The 20734-nt window shown below is 40.4% G+C and overlaps 1 protein-coding gene across 2 annotated transcripts in view; it reads right to left on the bottom strand.

Moving 5' to 3' along the window:
- Positions 1 to 2582: 2582 nt before the first annotated feature.
- OCA2 (OCA2 melanosomal transmembrane protein) overlaps positions 2583 to 20734 on the bottom strand; it is a 341967-nt gene continuing 323815 nt past the window's right edge. For both annotated transcript variants that reach the window (XM_058542240.1, XM_058542242.1), the window contains one exon: positions 2583 to 3258. In XM_058542240.1, the coding sequence (XP_058398223.1) occupies positions 3174 to 3258 (85 nt within the window). In that variant the 3' untranslated portion in view covers positions 2583 to 3173. The remainder of the gene's footprint in view (positions 3259 to 20734) is intronic.

Below are 20734 nucleotides of genomic sequence, written 5' to 3'. Positions count from 1 at the left end.
GTGACCAGGCAAGTGGAGCTGTGCACCACACACCAAGTGCCGTCTGACCAACTGATTCATGAAGTTAGACATGAACACTGGTCTTCCATTATGTGGCATTTAGGAGACTGGGCCCAATCTGGTCTGGAAGGCACACACACACTGCAGGAGGAAGTGGCTCGGATTCCCATGGCAGCTGTGTCTGCTGCGTTGCCACCCCTTCCTTCACCCGTCCCTGCGTGTGGCCTTGCAGGGGCTCATCCGAGGCGAGGTACCTGTCAAAGGTGACACACAGCTACTGATGCAGCTCAGAATCCTCATGTGCAGCAAAAGAGCAAATGGACTCTTCCTCTTGATTTTCACAGTGATCTCAGACTATAAACATGTGTCCTTATGGTCTTTGTGATCTTCAGGGGTCATGAGATGTTGGAATGATGCCTAGGAGCATAAGTGACCTGTGGTAGTCCAACATTCATAGCAAAGCCACCATATGTTCCTTCAAGGTTATCTTTTTCTATTGTCACAGAACAGGGTTTAATAAGCATTGGGTTGGGTTGTTTGCTTACTCATTCTGGAGACAATATCAGGAGGGAGCAGAGACAGACTTGATAGGAAAGGTGACGGCACTTTCAATGTTTCCTTTGTTGCAGACATGAACTTGTCATCTGCTGAGGAGCAAAACTGGTGGACAGAGCTGTCTTCCATCCACTCCTCCAGACCCACTCTCACCCTGCTTATCCTGCCCTGTGTCCATAGGAGCTGACCCATGTGGACAGTGTCAGTTCCACTTGACCTCTGGTTTCTGGCTGGCTTTAGCCAATGGGAAGGATGATGGAACTCACAGTGAGGAAAGGGAGTGAAATCAAGGTGATTCCCACAGCCCCTCCCTGTGAAGTGACTCTTGCTGGCTGCAACCCTTCACAGGAGCTCCTGTCAGGGGCCCCTTTCCAAACAGCCCCCTGCATCTCCATGTTCTGGTGACCATTTCCTTCCCTCACCCTCGGAGGCCTACAGGTGCCTCCTCTCATTAGTCCGAAGGATTGCACCATCCCTGATCAAATTCCCTTTAAGTTACCCAATTTGAGCAGCCATCTGTTCTCAGCCAGGACTCTGCCTACTCAAGAGGGAAATACAATAAATGAGCCAGGCAGCACTGAGTGCCCACTTGATGTTTGTGATCTTTATTTTAAAGTGAAACTAGTCATCCCAGCCGAACGATTACCTCAGCAACATTCAGGTGCTTAGATGCAGGGCCAGAAAAGGTAGAGCAGGCCCAGTTTATTGACAGAGCTTTGAATTTAAGAGCAGAAATAGGAGGGAACTGATGTGGGAAGTTAGCAAAAGGGAGAGGCCGAGGAATCAGAGGTGTCAGGGGGATCCGTTTAGGTGGTAATCTGGAGTAAATGCCCGGAAGTGTCAGAAGTTTCAGAGAGAGACACTGAGATGAGGAATTCAAGGTGCAGTTACAGAGGTCAACTATGGGTGTAACAAGCCGAACTGTCAGATCCCAGGGAATGCTGAGAGGGCTGATGGGGTAAGGGGGAGAGGAAGCAAGGAGTCAGGAGCCAAAGGTATTGAAGAATGAGAAGGGGTGACTGAGGAGCTGAGGGTGGCATCTATGAGGAGAGGTGGGAGGTGGAGAGATGGAGGCTGGAGCATCACAGGGAGGAGACACTGAAGGAGGAGAGAACAGATGTGAGTTAGAAGAGGCAGCTGGGCACAAGGAAGGCACCAATGCCACCTCCATGCATGGAAATATGAGGGGGAAGAGAAAACAATGCCTTTTGGTGAAAGAATTCAGGAGAATTTGGGTTGAGTAAGGCAACATGAAAAGGGAGCAGAGCTCGAGTGGCTGGCAGGGCTCCTTCCCTGGAAAGACTGGGGAGGAGGCTCCTCTGGAGCATAGAGTCAGTGCACACAGAGGATCCTGTGACGTTCGCCAAGATTAGATTTTAAAACAAAAATGGGGCTTTGTGTCACCTTTGCTGTCAAGGAATTCAAAGATGGCTCATGAATCCAAAGGGCATAGTCTCATAAACTCTCTCTCGACCTTTCAGGAGGGAAACAGGTTGCCATTTTGCAAATATAGATTCTAAACTGTAGAAAGGGCACAGCCACCCTGAGGGTGCCAGGAAAGAAATGGGACTAGAAAGGTCTCCTACTTTCCTGGGGATCTTAAACCTTTTGAAATCAGACGTTTTGTACAGCTACCACTTCTGAGCAGGGTCCACAGTAAACATCTTCATCTCAAGGCATCAAGCACAGTAGACCGAGAACTGAAGAAGAGGTCCGTTGTCTGGGGCACAGCCATGGTACTGACCAAGCACAGCAGACGAGACCTGAGCTGAAGCACAGCGCTCCCTCCTGTTCTTTGCTCTCGTTATCCTTGCCTCATGCGTCGAGTTCCACAAAAGAATAGCATTTAATAAACGCTGATGGAACCCCCAGAGTTCTGCGGGGTGCGCAGGGCTGAGTGTATCGACGACCACACTTTTGTGTAATTGACGGAAATAGCATGCATCACCTTCAAAACTGAAGATTATTCTAGGCTGTTAGCTATGTAAAATATTATTTTAAAAAAGCACTTACAACCTTCTGCAAGTCAAATTTCTGGACTTTTAATTGATGACTTAAAAACTCTAGAGAAAAACATAAATGGATAAAATGCAATTTTACATAATGTAAACTACTGAAAAACTAATTGACTAACAAATTCTAAGACATTTTGTCAGGGGATAGTTTTTTTTTTTTTTTAATACATAAAATGTTTCCTTACAAACTGTCTGCCTTTTCCCAGGAAAAGAATATATTCAGAGAGTATACAATTTAAATGCTGATTATTTTAACATGAAAAGTGATAACATGAAGAAAAAGTGTGGATAGCCTCAGGAAAGTGACAGTTAATCAGCACAAGCCAATTGGGGTAGAATACTGCATTTGTGTCTTTTCTTACAGCGCATAGTAAGACATGTTTTGAAATACACATATTTTCCTGTAGAAGAGTCTTGGGTAAGTTATCTTGTATTTGCCACGACTGCCCAGCATTCACCTGAATAAGAATGGGGTGCCAAAGGTCTCCTTCCAGACACCCCATGGTAAGCACCTTTTCTTCTCCAAGAGTGGTCTTGGGGGAGTTTTCTACTGATGTTGGTGATGGGTCAAGTTTCCCTTAGTCTTCACATGATGTATATGTATTAATTCCATCCTATCACGACATGAGCAACAAGGAGGTAACACATCCCAACCGTGCAGGAGACGACCATCATGGGGAAGCCCAACCTGAAACACAAAGAGAAGTGCATTGTGGGGTCTGGTGTCTGGTGAGTATTGTAAGATCTGAACTCATTATAATATTATGTTATTGCAAAAGAATATGGCCTTGGGAGCTATATATTTCCACAATGTTAATTACCTCTTATTATTAGAAATCAAAAAGTTGGTTTTAGCCTAGATGATCTGGAGGCATGCCTCCATTAGATATCCCCCATGGTATGCCATTTTACTTGAGACCTGCTTAAAGTTTTTGAAAAATTTTAATTGACGTTTTAGAGTCTCAATTTGCTCATCCATAACATTAGAAGGGTGGTCTTGATGATGACACTTACACTGTCAATGTCATGTAACTGGGCCATTACTTAAATTTCTGGATGATTCCTATGACTGCATGATCTTCCAATTGTCCTTCCAGGAGAACTGGTTTCCCAGAAACGTCATATTCCCCTAGGCCCCTAACGTTCCTCACACTTACATCTTGGGAGAGCTTGAGAGGTAGGATTAGAAAATAATCTCTTGTCTAAGGAAAAGAAGAGGGAAGAACAAGATTTTCTTCTGTATTCAGTGAGGTGCAAGATGTGTGGATAGGTACACACAAATACAAAAGAAGTCAGGAGAAGATGAAAATCTCCCTCATTATATGCTTCCCATAATGTACTTGTGTTTCCACAATTTCCTATGCTAACCAACAAATCCCAGTAGATTCCCACTGGCATTTGGAATTCATGCTTTGAAGCCATTGCTTAGTGCTGCATTGTCACTGAGACAGGTCCCTGCAAAGGTTATAGGTTTTGTTCCAAAAGGCTTAAAAATTCAGTGGTGGGAGCCTAGTGTGTGATAATGATAATAATAAGGATTATGACATTCTTCCCATGGCCATGGACGTGGGGAGTAGCTACTCAGGAGAAAGAGCTACAGCAAGGTTCTCTCTACAAGCTGTAATTTAAACACAAAAACTGCATCCAAGAGTGAAACAGCTCCTTAATTCTAGAGCAGAATTGGACATTTCAAGAAGGTAAAGCAAAAAACAAAGCACAATAGATTTCAGTAAAAATATGTAAATTTCTTGACATTGGTAAACTTTGTTTTGTTTTGTTTTGTTTTTTAAAATAGCTGAACATGTTTGAAACTTGTCAGCCCTGATCATTGAATTCACGGACAGTTTCTGGTCAACTCTAGGCATCAAAGACATCACGGCAAGCCTTCATTTGAACGCAAAGCCTTCCTTGCACTATGACAGATTACGTAGAATGAGTTGGTGTCAGGTAAGATGCTGAATACCTCAACCTGGGTGCTGCAATACCTGGCCGTGTTTCAGAAGCAAATCTGCCTTGCCAAGGGATGGATCCCACAAAAAGCAGAACTTGCTCTTGGGGAGCCCAAGCCCAGAGAAAGTTCCTCATAGATGGTTCTGCCATGCTCCCCAGTGAGAGCTGCTGGCATCTCAGGGATGGCACCATCCCTGAGAAGAAGCATCACCTGAGACTGGTGCAAGCCTTCAGACTTCATCAGAAACATGACTGCTCACTCAGTGTCGAGACACTGAAGATCTTCACACAGATGACCTCATCAACTGCTCATAGCACCTTTTGAGATTGGTATCATCACACCCAGTGTATAGATGGGATTTGGAGGAGTAAGCAGATTTGTCCAGGTTACTCAGCTAACTTGCTATGGTGCAGAAATTCAAACCCCATCAGTCTAACTCTAGAGAACACACTCTTAATCACTACATGTACTGCTTCCCTATGGGTATGAGTAAGTCATACAATGATGATACGCCACTCAAAAATAAGTAATTTACTGAACATCTGCTGTATTCCAAAGACCACAGAGACACAGAAATAGATGTTATCTATCATTTCCCAAACACAATAAGGCAGGTCATATTATCCCTATTTAAGAAACTGAGGCCTCAATATATTAGGGAATTTGATAAAGTCTGCCACCACTAAGAGGCAGAGATGACGTTTTGGCATATTTTCCTGGCTTCAAAACCCACATGCATTCCCCTACTAGACAGGCACCCTGACACAATAGTTCAAGGCTCTGCTCTTGTCCAGCTACATGATCTTGGGAAAGTATTAAATATCTCCATGACCCAATTTCTTCATCTGTAAAATGGGAGTAATAACAATACCTACTTATTAAGGTTGTCATGAGAATTACATGAGTTCATCCCTATAAATCCCTTAGACCAGTGTCTGGACTCATAATGAGCACTCAGCAAATGTTAGCCACCGGCCGGTGCTCCTCAAAGCAGGCACCTGCCCCTGAGTACATGCTGACTGGGATTAGAAAGTGCACAAAACCAAAGGGTAAAGCACGGAGTGACTCCTTGGAGCATGAGTTTTGTTTGATGGTAAGAAATTTAACCACACACATGAGGGTATATTGGAAAAGAAAATATACCTGTTTTACAAACTCAAAACTATAGATCAGGCTTTTGGTTCTGAAGCAAGATGGAGTGGATGCATTTCTTCCTATCCCTCCCACTAAGCCTAGCTAAAGAGCCTGGGCATTACATACAAACAAACATAAGAGACTCTGAAGGTGAAGAGAAGAAAGCAGGCCAGCTGGAGACTTTGATCCTGAAGAATGGCATTGCAATGAGTTTCCTTTTTGTTTCCTCATATATCCCAGACTAAGTACTGGGAAGCTGACAACTGGGAAACATTAATGGATGGTAGAAAAAAAAATCCCAGAGAAGTCTGCTCTCTTTAGCCAAAGGATGAGGAAAGGAGCAGCATAGCAAGACAGAAAACTTTTACATAACTGCCCCATTCCATCCAAACACCATAGAAAAAAAAAACTTACAGCCCACCCTCAACCCCACTGGCAAAGGCCCAGTAGGGAGTCAGAACTTCCACCCTTACCAGAATATAACAAGGCACTCTTCCTATGGTGTCAGTGGAGACCACACAGGGATCCTGGACTTTCACCCCATCTGGAGCTAAGAGGCCCTCTCTCCTCTCGTTGGGGTGGTTTCAGAGAGACCCAGTGGTAAGCCAAGACTTTCACCACCTTCCAGCAGCAATAAGACCTCACTCCCACAAAGTCAGCAAGTTGTTGGTGGTCACATGGGGAGGAAAATGAGGCACCCGTCCACACACCAGCCAGGTGGTAACAGGACAGACCTAGTGGGAGCCGAACTCCCAACCCCACTCAGCAGTAAAGAGGCTCCCCTCCCCCACTGGAGTGTTAACAGGGCTTGAGTGAGAAACCTGGACTTCCACCTCCACCTGGGGGTAATGAGGTGACACCTGCTTACCCCCACCAGTGTGGGGTTAGAGGGGGCATGCTAAAGCAGAAGATTTAAACAACATCCAGAATCTCATAACACAATGCCCAAAATGCCCAGGATATAATAGAAAATCACTCATCATCCTAAGAACCAGGAATGTTTCAACTTGCACGAGAAAAGGCAACCAGCGGATGTCAACACTGAGATGAAACAGATGTTGAAATTACCTGACAAGGACTTCAAAGCAGCTATCATAAAAATTCTTCAACAAGCAATTACAAACACACTTGAAACAAATGAAAAACAGAAAGTCTCAGAAAAGAAATACACATAAAGGAGAACCAAACAGCAATTTTAGAACTGAAAATGTAACAACTGAAATAAAAGTCTAACTGGAGGGGCACAATAACAGACTGGAAAGTACAAAGGAAAAAGTCAGTGAACTTGAAGATACAATAGAAATCACCGATCTGAACAACAGAGAAAAAATAGGAAAAAAATGAACAAAGTCTCAGAGACTTGTAGGACATGAACAAAAGATCTACCATTTATGTCATTGGTGCCCCAGAAAGAGAGTAGGGATGAAAAAATATTCAAATAAATAATAGCTGAACATCTGGTAAAAGATATAAACCTACAGATTTAAGAAACTGAGAAAACCCTCAAAAGGATAGACCCCCAAAAATCTACGCTAAGGCACAACATTATCAGCTCTTAAAAACTAAAGAAAAGAAAAATTCTTGAAAGTAATGAGAGATAAACGACAATTCACCTATAGGGAAAAACAGCAATTTTCTCCTCAGAAACCACGGAGGCCAGAAGGAAGTAGCATAACATTTTTCAACTGCTGAAAGAGAAGAATAACCAACCTAGATCTCTATATCCATCAAAAATAACCTTCAAGACTGAAGGGGAAATCACGATATTCTCTGGTGAAGACAAACTAATGGAGCAGCAGACTTACCCTAAAAGAACTGCTAAAAGAAGGTCTTCAGAGAGGAAATGATAAAAGAAGGAATCTTGAAGCATCAGGAAGAAAGAAAGAACAAAAGAAAAGGCAAAAATATGGTTAAATACAATAAACTTTCTTTCTCTCCTTGCATTTTTAAATTATGTTTGATGGTTGAAGCAAAAATTATAACATTGTCTGATGTGATTCTCAAAGAATGTAGAGGAATATTTAAGACAATTATATTGTAAACTGGTAAGCACAAACAGACTTAAAGGGAAGCAAGGTTTCTACATTTGACTTGAACTAGTAAAATGTCAGTAAACTGTATTAAATTATGTATTTATAATATAATAACTAGAGCAAACACCAAAAAATCTATACAAGGAAGTATATTCAAAAACACAGATACACCAAAATGGAATTCTGAGAAGTGATCAAGTAACCCACAGAAGGCATAAAGAAGAAACAGAGAAACTAGAAAGAGAGGTAATCAACAGAAAACAAAAATAAAATAGCAGATATAAGATATCAAGAAAAATAAGAGAGACAGAAAGTGGCAGAGAGAGAGAAAGACAGGAGAGAGAGACAGAGACTGAGAGAGAGAGAGAGAAGGAATTGATTTCAAACGCCAGCTCTAGTACTTTAGATTCCAGCCTCATCCTCCACTAGTTGGGTCATGATATGCCAACAAAGAATAATAAAAAGATATTTGCATGTACTGTAAGATCCCTGAAAAAGCCCTTAACCCGTAAAGATGCACACAGTACGGATTCCATGAATGAAAAATGTGTTTTTACAATCAAAAGAGAATTCATCCAGGTAAACTGCCCCTTTTTATAGACCAGAAGCCAACAAACTACAGCCCCTAAGCCAAAGGCTGTTTTTATATATGAAGTTTTACTGGAACACAGCCACTCGCATACATTTACTTATGGTCTTTGGCTGCTCTAGAGCTGCCACAGCACAGGAGAGTTGAGTAGTTGCAACAGAGACCATGTGCTCCACAAAGACTGAAAGATTTACTTCTGCTCCTTTACAGAAGATGTTTGCCACCCCTTGTTATGGAGAAAAGCATCCAGTCCTCCAGTCTGGAAGGCGAAGAAACGTGTCAATTTCTTATCAGCTCCCACTCAAAATGCAAGGAAGTCCCAGACCACCAGCCAACAGAAATATATACTGTGAGCCTCTATGTAATTTCAAATTTTACATTACCATATCCTTGAAAAAGTAAAAGAAAATAGGTGAAAGGAAGTTTAATAATATATTTTATTTAACCCAACATATCCAAAACATTACTTTAACATATAATCAACATAAAATTTTAATGAAATATATTACATTCGTTTTTTATACTAAATCTCCAAAATCCAGTATGGGTTTTCTCCTCACAGCACACCTCACATGGACGTGCCATGTTTCAAGCCTCAATAGCTTGAATAGGCTGGGGGCTGTCATGATATCCAGTGCAGCTCTAGGAGGCCCACAACTTGCAGCTGCAAGTACCTGAAAAGGCGGGTTTATGGCTGTGAGTTGATGCAGGGACTGCTGGCTCCGGATGGAGCTTTGGCAGGGGATCTGCTGGAGTGAGGCCCTTTCGGAGAAAGCACGTTGAGACAGGTCTGCAGGGGCTCTGCCACCCTCAGGACACATCTCCACCAGGCAACCAAGCTCATCAGGGCAGCCTTTTCCTCATACATTTTGGAAGTCACATACACACAAAAAGAATCCTCCAATGTTAGGGTCAAGACAAGTGATGAAGCTGTTTATTGGGCAATTTGATGGCAGCACTGCCAATGGTTGCCACACACACCTGAGTACCTGATGAGTAAAGACCAGGATGGGGCAGCTTTTCCCAGCAGAACTAAGGTTGGCGTGTTCCTTCTTGGGGCAAGCCCTTGCTGCTTCTTCCTGTGGGAGTGTGGTTAGCTTTACTGTGTTTCAATGCTTCACTCACTGCCCAGCCAGGAGTCCGCTGGAAGGACATTATTTGAAGAGAGGACAGTAATGACTTCCTGTCACTGCCAGCAGGACTCCGAATACACACATTTATGCTCCACGTTTACCAGGAGCCATTCCATTTCCCAGAAGATCCATTTGTCTTGCTCTCCAGGCCTCTCAGCAAAGCAATAACTTCACCAAAAGGCCAAGGGAGAGCATATTTGCTCAACATCCAGCATCACATTATGCTTTCATTTCCCTCTGGGATTATTTTCAATCCATTCTGGCTCCAAACATCACATTCTGTTACAGAAGACAAAAACACTTGAATGTCAAAGCACAAATAAGATGCAAAACGTCAGATGGGCGCCCATACAAACCCTGCATTAGATGTATTCAGTTTTAGGTTAAAAACATGCCTGTGATGACACAGAGTACTCCAAGGAACCAAGGCTTCCAGATTGCTGGGAAATGAGCTGCCCTGGAACCCTGCCATTTCCAGTGGAGGTCAGCAGGATGCTGAGAGCAGTGCCCTGCACACTGAAAAGAGACCTGGTTTTCAAAAAGAAATGTTTGCTAATGAAGTCTCCTACTTGAGTTCTAGACTGAAACCATTCTTCCCATTTATTTTTCCTTTCCAAAAGGCTTTATAACACACTATGACTATAGTCCTTAATCAAAAAGCAATTTCACTGTTGCCTTTCCGTAAAAGTAATGAAGCACAGCTTCTGCTTCTACAGGCCCATGGAGGTGCACGCAGCTCACACAGCTTGCCCCACCTTTGGTAGACAATGGACTCTTGAGAGCTGTACTCTTCAGCCCCTTGGCCTGTTGGGGGCCCCAGGACAGAGATCACTTTCTTATCCTCAGCCCCAATTTGGAATTTGAAGAGCCTCATGCCTCATCTCCTGGGTCTCCCAGGGTGACAATTAGCTAACCCTCTTCCTGAAGAAAGGCTGAGGAAGTTTCCTGTCTCTTAGAAATAAAGCCCCATCATTGTGTTTCCCACAGAAAGAGGGGTTCTAGGTGGGGGAGATGGTGGTGAACCGGAGGGAGGGCTACAGAAGAGAGAAGGCACATCTGAGGGGTAGGGGGCCTTGCAGTGTGTGCAGTGCCCTCTCCATCACATTGCCCTGGTGCCAGCTGCCAGCAGTAGAGTTCACAAGGCTAAGGACTGGGGAGGGTGACAGAGAAACAGTACAGAAAGCATGGCAAGGAGCAATGCATCAAAGTGAAGAGGCATAGGAAAAGCCACATGAGGATGAATTCTAATAATTTGCTTTTGTTCCACCAAAACAGACTCCAGTTTGGGTGGTTTCTTTCTCATGCATTCAACCTTATGAAATGTATCTACCATCTTTAGCAAACAAAAGAGAAAGAATTCAAGAAAATCATGTCTCAGTCTTTCTCTTTGTGAGAAAAGGCATTTTCATTGCACACTTTGTGCCCCCCTCAGCCAGCTCCCTCTGTGAGGTGCCCCCACCACGCCTGGTCTCTTGACCAGCACCAGTGCTCTCAGCCATCCGTAGGGCTGGGATTCTCACCTCTCCCTCTGTCAGACCTGCAATCAGCCAGCCTCTCGCTTCTTCAAACTTCCCTCCATGTTGTAGAAGCCCTTTTACTCTGAGCGCCCCCACTGAAGACGAGTGGAGAGCCAGACAGCCCTGTGGACATTTGGCATCACATGGAGACTCACTATAAGGTTCTGTCCAACACCTCTTGTGAAACTTCCTGGCTCCTTCTCCCATATTCAGAATACGACCTTCCTTCTGACTTTTTAAAGAACATTACGTTTATCCAAGTTGAGCAGTGGCAATGTTCCTCATCTCTACCCAGCAAGCCTTTGTCTTTTCCTTTCTTTCTTCCCTCTTTTGAGTGTTGAACTCAAACTCTGGACTGCATCTCTTTGCCTCTCCTCTAAGAACTTTCTCCATCAAGTGTCTTCTTCTCCCATACTTTTCATGTCTCTTTTTTTGACTGGCATCTTCTAGTGGCCTATAAACATCTCCAGAGCTTCCTTTATCACAGTAAATTGTGCTCCTCTCCACTCCAAACCCTCTTAAATTACTCAATGCCTTTGTCATTTACATTGCACTCTGTGTTGGATAACATGTTGATCATATAAAGAAAAATAACATGCGGTCCCTATCTACAAGTAGCCCACAGTCAAAAGGGCAGATAGAAAGTCGAATTTGCAATACAATATAGCAAGTATTATGCAGAGGCGTGTACTCAGTACTCTGCAGGGAAGCACCAAAAGCAACTCCTCCACGGGGCGGCAGCCGCCGGTGAATTTGGTGTTCAGCAGTGAGTAGGAATTTAGCAGGCAAAGAAGAATGGGCATGGGGAATCTCAAAGAGAATACCCATTTGTTCCTCCACTTCCTACAATAACTTTGAGAACATATATTTTTCCAGAAAAACATTCATTTTATAAAAATTCTAATTTTTATTAGACATATATATAATATTCTAATATAACTTTAACCTTTACCTCTGCTGCTGTGTTCTTTTTCTAATATCTAATTTTGTTAATTTTTGCTTTTTCATTCTTTCTTGATCGATGCCAAGGCTTAATCTATAATACCAATAGTGTTTACCAAAAAAAAAAAAAAAAAAAAAATCATCTCTTTACATACCAGGTCTACCATTTTTCGTCTTCTAATTCATTCAGTTTGAATTTCCATTGTTGGTTCTTTCCTGTGTTATTTCATTCATAATTATTTTTCCTCAATTTAAAAACAATTAAAATAACTAAGGCTGACTAAAGCCAGAGTTGACTCCCAATTTCCGAGTTTCTTTCTTCTTTGGAGCAGAATAAGCTGTTGGTGTACTATGGGGGCGGGCAGAGCAAAGCCTGGTGGTGTGAATTGAATTTGCTGTGTAACTTCAACAGGCGGCCAACTTCCCTGAGCCTAATATTCCTATCAAATAATATTTTCTGCAAAGAAATTTAAAATATAGTGCATAAAGCAGCTATTAAAAGGTCTAGTACTTTATAAATGCTCTCGAAATGGTGTACATTTCATATTATTATTGTTTTTGTTACTACTACTGCAAATTCTATTAGTACCACAATTACTATTCTACTGTTTTTATTATTACTTCCTTTGATTTATTTTTTGGGAAGTGCATCACTTTTTTTTTCTCTTATTTTTAATTTGCAATTAATGTATTGTGGTCAGAGACTATGGCTTGAAAATATCCAGTTATTAAATCATTGAGATTGTCGTCACAGCATAATATATGATGAGTTTTTGTAGCTGTTTTGTAAACTCTTGAAAAGAAGGCATATTCTCCATGGAAGATATCTCATACTTCAGTTCTCAGAAATGGATAGTATCATATGAAAGTCTTCATCACCAATGAAGTTTACGTTAACTTCTCATTTTATTTCTGACTGAATTTATTTTATACATTTTGATGCGATATTTTTAGCAATTAAAAACGATTATATTGACTGCTGCATTGAATTTTTAACGTGACTTCTATATTCCATATTATATTTGTTTTGTTTCTACCTTTATCTTTTCAATTGTAGTAGCCAGACTTATTTTATTCATAGTTTTATTTTTAACCTTTCTATATGACTCTGATCTCTGTTTTTAAAGCAGAAATCCAGCTAGAAATGGATTTTTATTCACTATTTCTGATTCTTCACTTTTTTTTTTTTTTTTTTTTTTTTTTTTTTTTTTTTTGGTGAGGAGATCAGCCCTGAGCTAACATCCGCCAATCCTCCTCTTTTTTCGCTGAGGAAGACGGCCCTGGGCTAACATCTGTGCCTATCTTCCTCCACTTTATATGGGACGCCGCCACAGCATGGCTCACCAAGCAGTGCGTCGGTGCGCGCCCGGGATCCGAACCAGCGAACCCCGGGCCGCCGCAGCGGAGCGCGCGCACTTAACCGCTTGCGCCACCAGGCCGGCCCCCTGATTCTTCACTTTTAAGGCTACGTCTGGCTTTCCTTATATAATCTTCGCTTATGCTTTGTGTTTTCACATTTTTCCTTTGTTTCCTTTCTTTTGTTTATTCACTTATACTTTTAGCTATATAAATTCTGTTGACTTGCCTTTATCAATACAGTCATTTAAAATTTTTTAATTCTATCAATAGTTCAAATGTTTAATAATAAAAATAAATCTGTATGCCTCAATTACAAAAGCTAAATAGATAAACCAATATCCTTTGACCCTCCTATGCAAGACAAAGAAAACAGGAATTTTAATTTATCTCAATAACACCTCAGCACATTCTGTGGTCTTCATTAATTCAATATGAGATTGTAGACTCAGGTTATATTTGTTAAACTCTTATTATTTACAATATATATCTTCTGTTTAGATACATTTTGATTATCTAATTTAGTTTGATTTAATAGTCTATTTATAAACATTATCTTATTTCTATAAGTACGTGTTTAATTGATCTTAGTGTTTATGACTGATCATTTTCTCACTACAAATTGCACAGCTTGAGTCCTTAATTCTGGAATACATATTTAAGTAATCACTTCCAGGAAATGATAGCAGTGGTGTTTTTCCGGAATCGTTACTCACCTGATATATTGATGATGAGGAGGAAAAGGATGACAAGCTGATAATTATAATAACAGCAGATGACATCTGTGACTGATAATGTATCAGGCAGATAGGTTTACATGTATTAGCTCAGTTAATCCTCACAAAATACTATGAGACAGGTAGTATTATTCTCTCACTTTTAAAGATAACAAAACTAAGGCCCAGAGAGGTTACGTAACTACCTGAGGTTACACAGCTGGTTAGGAACCGAGCCAGTGTTCTGTAACTTTACAGAAAGTTTTCTGCAACTTTAATAAATAGATGGAACTTGATTGGATCTGAAACTAGAACCTCGGGATCACAGCCATTTCCTATCAAAACTTTGTCATTGGGCATTTAATAACGTCCAGGAGTTGGAGGTTCTCTTAATTTTGTTTCTCTTTGTACGTACAAGGTTCTTAGACTCTTGTAGAAACGTGATCTTTCTTTGTTATCAAAAATACTGACAGGCTGTGTCGTGGCTTGAATATCATTCAATTAATTTTATCTGGGACATAGCGAGCATATTTTAATGTACATTCCAAAATCAGTTTTTGTGTTTGTTTTTTTAATACACAAGTATATTTTCTTCAGTTGTGTTTTGATTATTGCTGCTGTTTATTTCCTGTTTAATTTGATCATCTTTTATCTAAGAAAGTCCACTCGGAGCTTGTTTCCCAATAGACAGGCTTATAGATTGTCACTGAACCCCTAAAATCTGCTTGACGAATGCTGGTGTGGTTCCATCTCCAGGTGAAAACACGGAAGTCTCCCTGACGTGCCCAGCCAGGGCTCCCATTTAGTGCCTATTCGCAGACAAGATGAGATCTTTGCTGCCCACACAGGTCTGGCAGCAAGGAAGAGGGTCCATGTTCTAAACACAAATTCAAAGGCCCATGGATGAGGCCTACACATCCCCTCACACTCTGTGCCAGAACTTCCTGCCTTGCTTCCAGAGGGGACCCGGTCACCCAGCATCGTCGAGTGGGGACAGGTGTAGCCTCTGAACCATGACTCCTTTGGCCTCTAGCACCGTGCCTTCATGCATGGTGGGTGGCTCCAGGGTTTTCTTGTCCAGACAGTCTCCACTTCTCTATCTTTGAGCAAACAGTTCTTCTGGCAAGAGATTCAGCCATTGAAGCACATATGGGACCAATTATGTTTCTCAATTGTTATGTCTTCTACTAGTCAGGGTTCTCTAGAGAAACAGAACCAGTAGGAGATACATATATTTATTTTTATATTTTTAAAATTTATCTATCAATTAATACATATATACATGGAGATTTATTAGGAGGAATTGGCTTACAGGATTATGGAAGCTAAGAAGTCCCAAAGTCTGCCATCTGGCAATTGGAGACCCAGGAAAGCTGGTGGTTTAATTCCAGTCCAATTCCAAAGGTCTGAGAACCAGAGGAGCTGATGGTGTAAATCCCAGTCCAAGGTCAGAAGAAGATGAGGTAAGATGTCCCAGCTCAAACAGGAATGCAGGAAGGGAAATCCTCCCTTCCTCCACCATTTGTTCTATTCAGGCCCTCAACAGATTGCATGACGCCCACTCACATTGGGGAGGGCAATCTACTTTATGGAGTCTACCGATTCAAACGCTAATCTCAGCCAGAAACCCCCTCACAGACACACTCAGAAATAATGTTTAATCTGGTCATCCCATGGCCCAGTCAAGTTGACACATAAACTTAACCATCACATGAACTAAATTGTGTTCCTCAAAATTCATACGTTGAAGCCCTAACCTCCAGTGCCTCAGAATGTGACTGTACTTGGAGATAGTGCATTTAAGGGGATAATTAAGTTAAAATGAGATAATTAGGGTGGGCCCTAAACCAGTCTGACTGGTTCTATAAGAAGAGGAGATTAGGACACACAAAGAGACAGGAGGGATGTGCACCCAGAAGGAAGACCGTGTGAGGACACAAGGAGAAGACGGCCATATACCAGCCACGGAGAGAGGCTTCAGAAGAAATCAACCCTGCCAACACCTTGATCTCAGACTTCTAGCTTCCAGAACTGTGAGACAATAAATTTTTGCTGTTTAAGCCACCCAATCTGTGATACTTTGTTATGGCAACCCTAGCAGACTAACACATCAATCCAGTCTTCTTTGTTTTGTGGTTTGTAGAAATTCCTTCCAGACACTTGCTAAACTTAGTTTGTAGAACTTCTATGTATTTATTTTTTTTCTTTGCATCTATTAATAAGAAGCTGGGCTCACAGGGATTGATACTCTGACCCTATGTTAACCTGGAAGCTGACCTGCACTTGCTCTTTGGTTCATTACAGGCAGGGTTGACTCCCCCCACATGTGGAATATGCCGGCTTGAAAGTGGTCTGACAGCCCCACAGTCAGGACTTTTTCTCTCCCTCACCTTCTGCAGTTCCTTTGCTGAAGCTCTCTTTCCACCACCTGCTCTCCTTTCCTTTAATTACAGGGGCTGTGCTGTCCTGCTTGCCCCAATTCTTGGATGACCTTCTCCATGTCATTGGCTCCTCTATTAAAATATATCCCACTATCTATTAAAATATTAACAATTTACTAATAATAGACTTAAATCTATTAAAATAGATCTCCAATATTTTATCCTCAAATCTTCTCTCCTCTTTCTCTGTGCCTTATCCTTTGGCAACCCATTACTCAGATAGTTTTAATCATCTCCTTCCTGCAGAGATGAATACCACTGAGTCCACGGTCACAGGCTCCATCGAGGCCCTGCTGGGCATTGGCCCTGGATGACCCTTTGAAGTCATTATGTCTGTATTAGTTTGCTAGAGCTATTATAACAAAGTACCACAGACCAAGTGACTTAAACAACAGAAATTTATTTTCTCAAAGTTCTGGAGGCTAGAGTCTAAGACCAAGGTATTGGTGGAGTTTGTTTCTTCTGAGGCCTCTCTCCTTCACATGTAGCTGGCTGTCTTCTCCCTGTGTCCTCACATGGTCTTCCCTCTGTGTGTGAGCATGTTATGTACAAATCTCCTCTTCTTATTGGGATGTCAGTCATATTGGTTTAAGGCACACCTTTATGGCCTAATTTCAACTTAATTACCTCTTTAAAGACCTTGTCTCCATATACAGTCAAATTCTGAAGTTAGAGCTTCAACATATGAATTGGTGGGGGAGAGACACAATTTAGTCCATAACAATGTCCAGCACCAAAGCCTTCATATCCACCTTTGAACCAGGGCTACCTCCTGGCATTTCTTTTGGGCATGACTCTTGTTTCAGCATTTAATTTTAATCCTTGAAGTCACAATTTGCTACATAGCCTTTGTAGTCTGTCAGTTATGAAATCCTAAATTTCTGTTTCTTTAAATATTTCAGATCATTTTCCATTAAAAAAAATTCCTCTGCTATAACTATAGCTCTGGTCCATATTTCTGGCTGTATGGGTTATTGCATTCATTTTATTAATGGTGTTTACGTGGTCTGCCTCTTTTTCCTGCAATCCATTCTACACATTGCTCCTTTCTCTCTTCAATTTATCCCCTCACCCCCTTCTTTCCCTCCATTCTACCTCCCTACCCTCTCTCCCACCTTCCCTCTCTTTAATAGATATTGAGACTTTTCTGTACCAGGAACTGTGCTAAATTCACACTCCAGCCAACACATGAGAGCTTTGGCGGTGATGGCCCTCCAGAGTGCCTTACCACTTGCTCTTCTGAATTTTCTCTGCAGCGAAGAGGTAGCCAGCTCTAACTGGAAAATACACAGGGGTCTTTGTCATCCTTTCTCAGAGAAGAAGAGTCTGGAATAATGAATGCGGAGAAGCTTTCTTTAACAAGCCCTGAGGGACTACATTCCACATTATTTTGAGGCCTATTAAATTGGCATTTCAACCTTAATGAAACAAAAATAAATAATTTACCTGATAAAGAGTTCAAAATAATTATCATAAAGATGGTCACTGAGCTCAGGAGAAGAATGGATGAACAAGGTGAGAATTTCAACAAAAAGATAGAAAATATAAGAAAGTACCAAATAGAAGTCACAGAGATGAAGAATTCAACAACTGAACTGAAAAATATAATAGAAAGCTTCAATAGCAAACTAGATGAAGCAAAAGAAAGGATAAGTGAACTCAAAGACAAGGCAGTGGAATTCACCCAATCAGAGCAGCAAAAAGAAAAAGAATGAAAAAGAGTTAAAATAGCTTAAGGGACTTATGGGAAAACATCAAGTGGACTAACATTCATATTATTGGGGTCCCAGAAGGAGAAGAGAGAGAGAAAGGGGCAGAAAATTTATTTTAAGAAATAACTGAAAACTTCCCTACCCTGGGGAAGGAACCAGACATCCAGATCCAGGAAGCCCAGAAAGTTCCAAATAAGATGAACCCAAAGGGACCCACACCAAGACATATTATAATTAAAGTGAAAAAGTTAAAGACAAGGAGAGACTCTTAAAAGCAGCAAGAGAAAAACATCTTATCACGTACAAGGGAACCTCCATAAGACTATAAGCATATTTTTCAATGGAAACTTTGCAGGCCAGAAGCAAGTGCCAGAATATATTCAAAGTGCTGAAAGAAAAAAACTTCCAACCAAGAAGACTCTACCCAGCAAAGCTGTCCTTCAGAATTGAAAGAGAAATAAAAAGTTTTCCAGATAAGCAAAAACCTTTAGCTTGTCGTCCTCACTGAACTGTCCTTACAAGAAATGTTAAAGAGACTTCTTTAAGCTGTAATGAAAGGGCACTAATCAGTAACAAGAAAACATACAAAAGTATTAATCTCACTATATATAATATATGGTAAATAATATAAATAAGATAAATACATAGTAAAATTCAGAATAATCTAATTTTGTAAAGGCGGTAGGTTAATACTTATAAAGGTAGTATGAAGGTTAAAAAATAAAAGTAGTAAAAATAACTATAACTACAATAATTTGTTATTGGAGTCACAAGATGAAATCTAAAACATGACATCAAAAACATAAAATGTTGCAGGGGGGAGTAAAATGTAGAGCTTTAGAATGCGTTGGAACAGAAGTTGTTATCAACTTAAAATAGACTGCTATAAACATAATTTGTTTTATGTAAGTCTCATGGTAACCAAAAAGCAAAAAACTATAGTAGATAAACAGAAGATAAAGAGAAAGGAATCTAAGTATACCACTACAGAAAATCATCAAATCACAAAGGAAAAGAGCAAGAGCAGAAGAAAGGAAGAAAGAAATTGCAAAACAACCAGAAATCAATTAACAAAATGGCAATAAGTATCATAACTATCAATAATTACTTTAAATGCAAATGGATTAAATTCTCCAATCAAAAGACTGAATGGATAAAAAAACAAGACCCATCTATGCTGCCTACAAGAGACTCACTCCAAATGTAAGGACACACATAGAATGAAAGTGAAGGGATGGAAAAAGATGCTCCATTCAAATGGAAACCACAAGAAAGCCGGGGTAGTTGTACTCATGTCAAACAAAATAGACACTAAGACAAAGACAGTAATAAGAGACAAAGATGGTCATTGTAATGATAAAGTGGTCAATCTAAAAAGAGGATATAACTTTTGTAAATATTTATGTACCCACCATAGGAGCACCTAAATATATAAAGCAAATACTAATAGACCTAAAGGGAGAAATAGAGAACAATACAATAATAGTAAGGGACTCTAATACCCCACTTTCATCAATGAATAGATCATCCAGACAGAAAATCAATATGGAAACATGGGCCTTAAACAACATGTTAGACCAGATGGACTTAACAGATATACAGAACATTTCATCCAAAAGCAACAGAATACACATTCTTCTCAAGTGCACATGGAACATTCTCCTGGATAGATCATATGTTAGACCACAAAACAAATCTTAATAAATTTAAGAAGATTGAAATCATATGAAGCATCTTTTCTGACCACAATAGCATGAAACTAGAAATCAGTTACAAGAAGAATACTAGAAAAGTCACAAATATGTGGAGATTAAACATGCTACTGAACAACCAATGGGTGAAAGAAGAAATCAAAAGAGAAATCAAAAATACCTTAAGACAAATGAAAATGGAAATACAACATACCAAAACTTGAACAGATAAAGAAATTGACAAACTTTTACCTAGACTAAGAAAAAAAGAGAAGACTCAAATAAATAAATCAGAAATGAAATAGGAGACTTTACAACTGATGCTACAGAAATAAAAGGATCATAAGAGACTACTGAGAACAATTATATGCAAACCAACTGGATAACCTAGAAGAAATGGATAAATTTCTAGAAACATACTACCTACCAAGACGGAATCAAGAAGAAATAGAAAATCTGAACAGACAAATAATGAGTAAGGAGGTTGAATCAGTAATCAAATACATCCCAACAAACAAAAGCCCGAGACCAGATGGCTTCACTGGTGAATTCTACCAAACATTTAAAGAAAAATTAATATCAATCCTTCTCAAACTCTTCCAAAAAATAGAAGAGTAGGGAACACTTCCAAACTCATTTTATAAGGCCAGCATTACCCTCATACCAAAACTAAACAAGGAGACCACAAGAAAAGAAAATTACAGGCTAATATTCCTAATGAATATAGATGCAAAAATCCTCAACAAAATATCAGTAAACCAAATTCAACAATATATAAAAAGGATCATACACCATGATCAAACGGGATTGAGTCCAGGGATGGAAGGATGCCTCAACATCCACAAATCAATCAAATGTGATATACCACATTAGCAAAATGAAGGATAAAAAATCATATGATCATCTCAATAGATGCAGAAAAAGCATTTGGCAAAATTCAATGTCCATT

This window comes from Diceros bicornis, chromosome 5 (genome assembly GCF_020826845.1).
Source record: "Diceros bicornis minor isolate mBicDic1 chromosome 5, mDicBic1.mat.cur, whole genome shotgun sequence".
NCBI classification, from domain to species: domain Eukaryota; kingdom Metazoa; phylum Chordata; class Mammalia; order Perissodactyla; family Rhinocerotidae; genus Diceros; species Diceros bicornis.
Note: the sequence above shows the minus strand (reverse complement) of the source record. Positions and strands in the feature narration are given on the sequence as shown.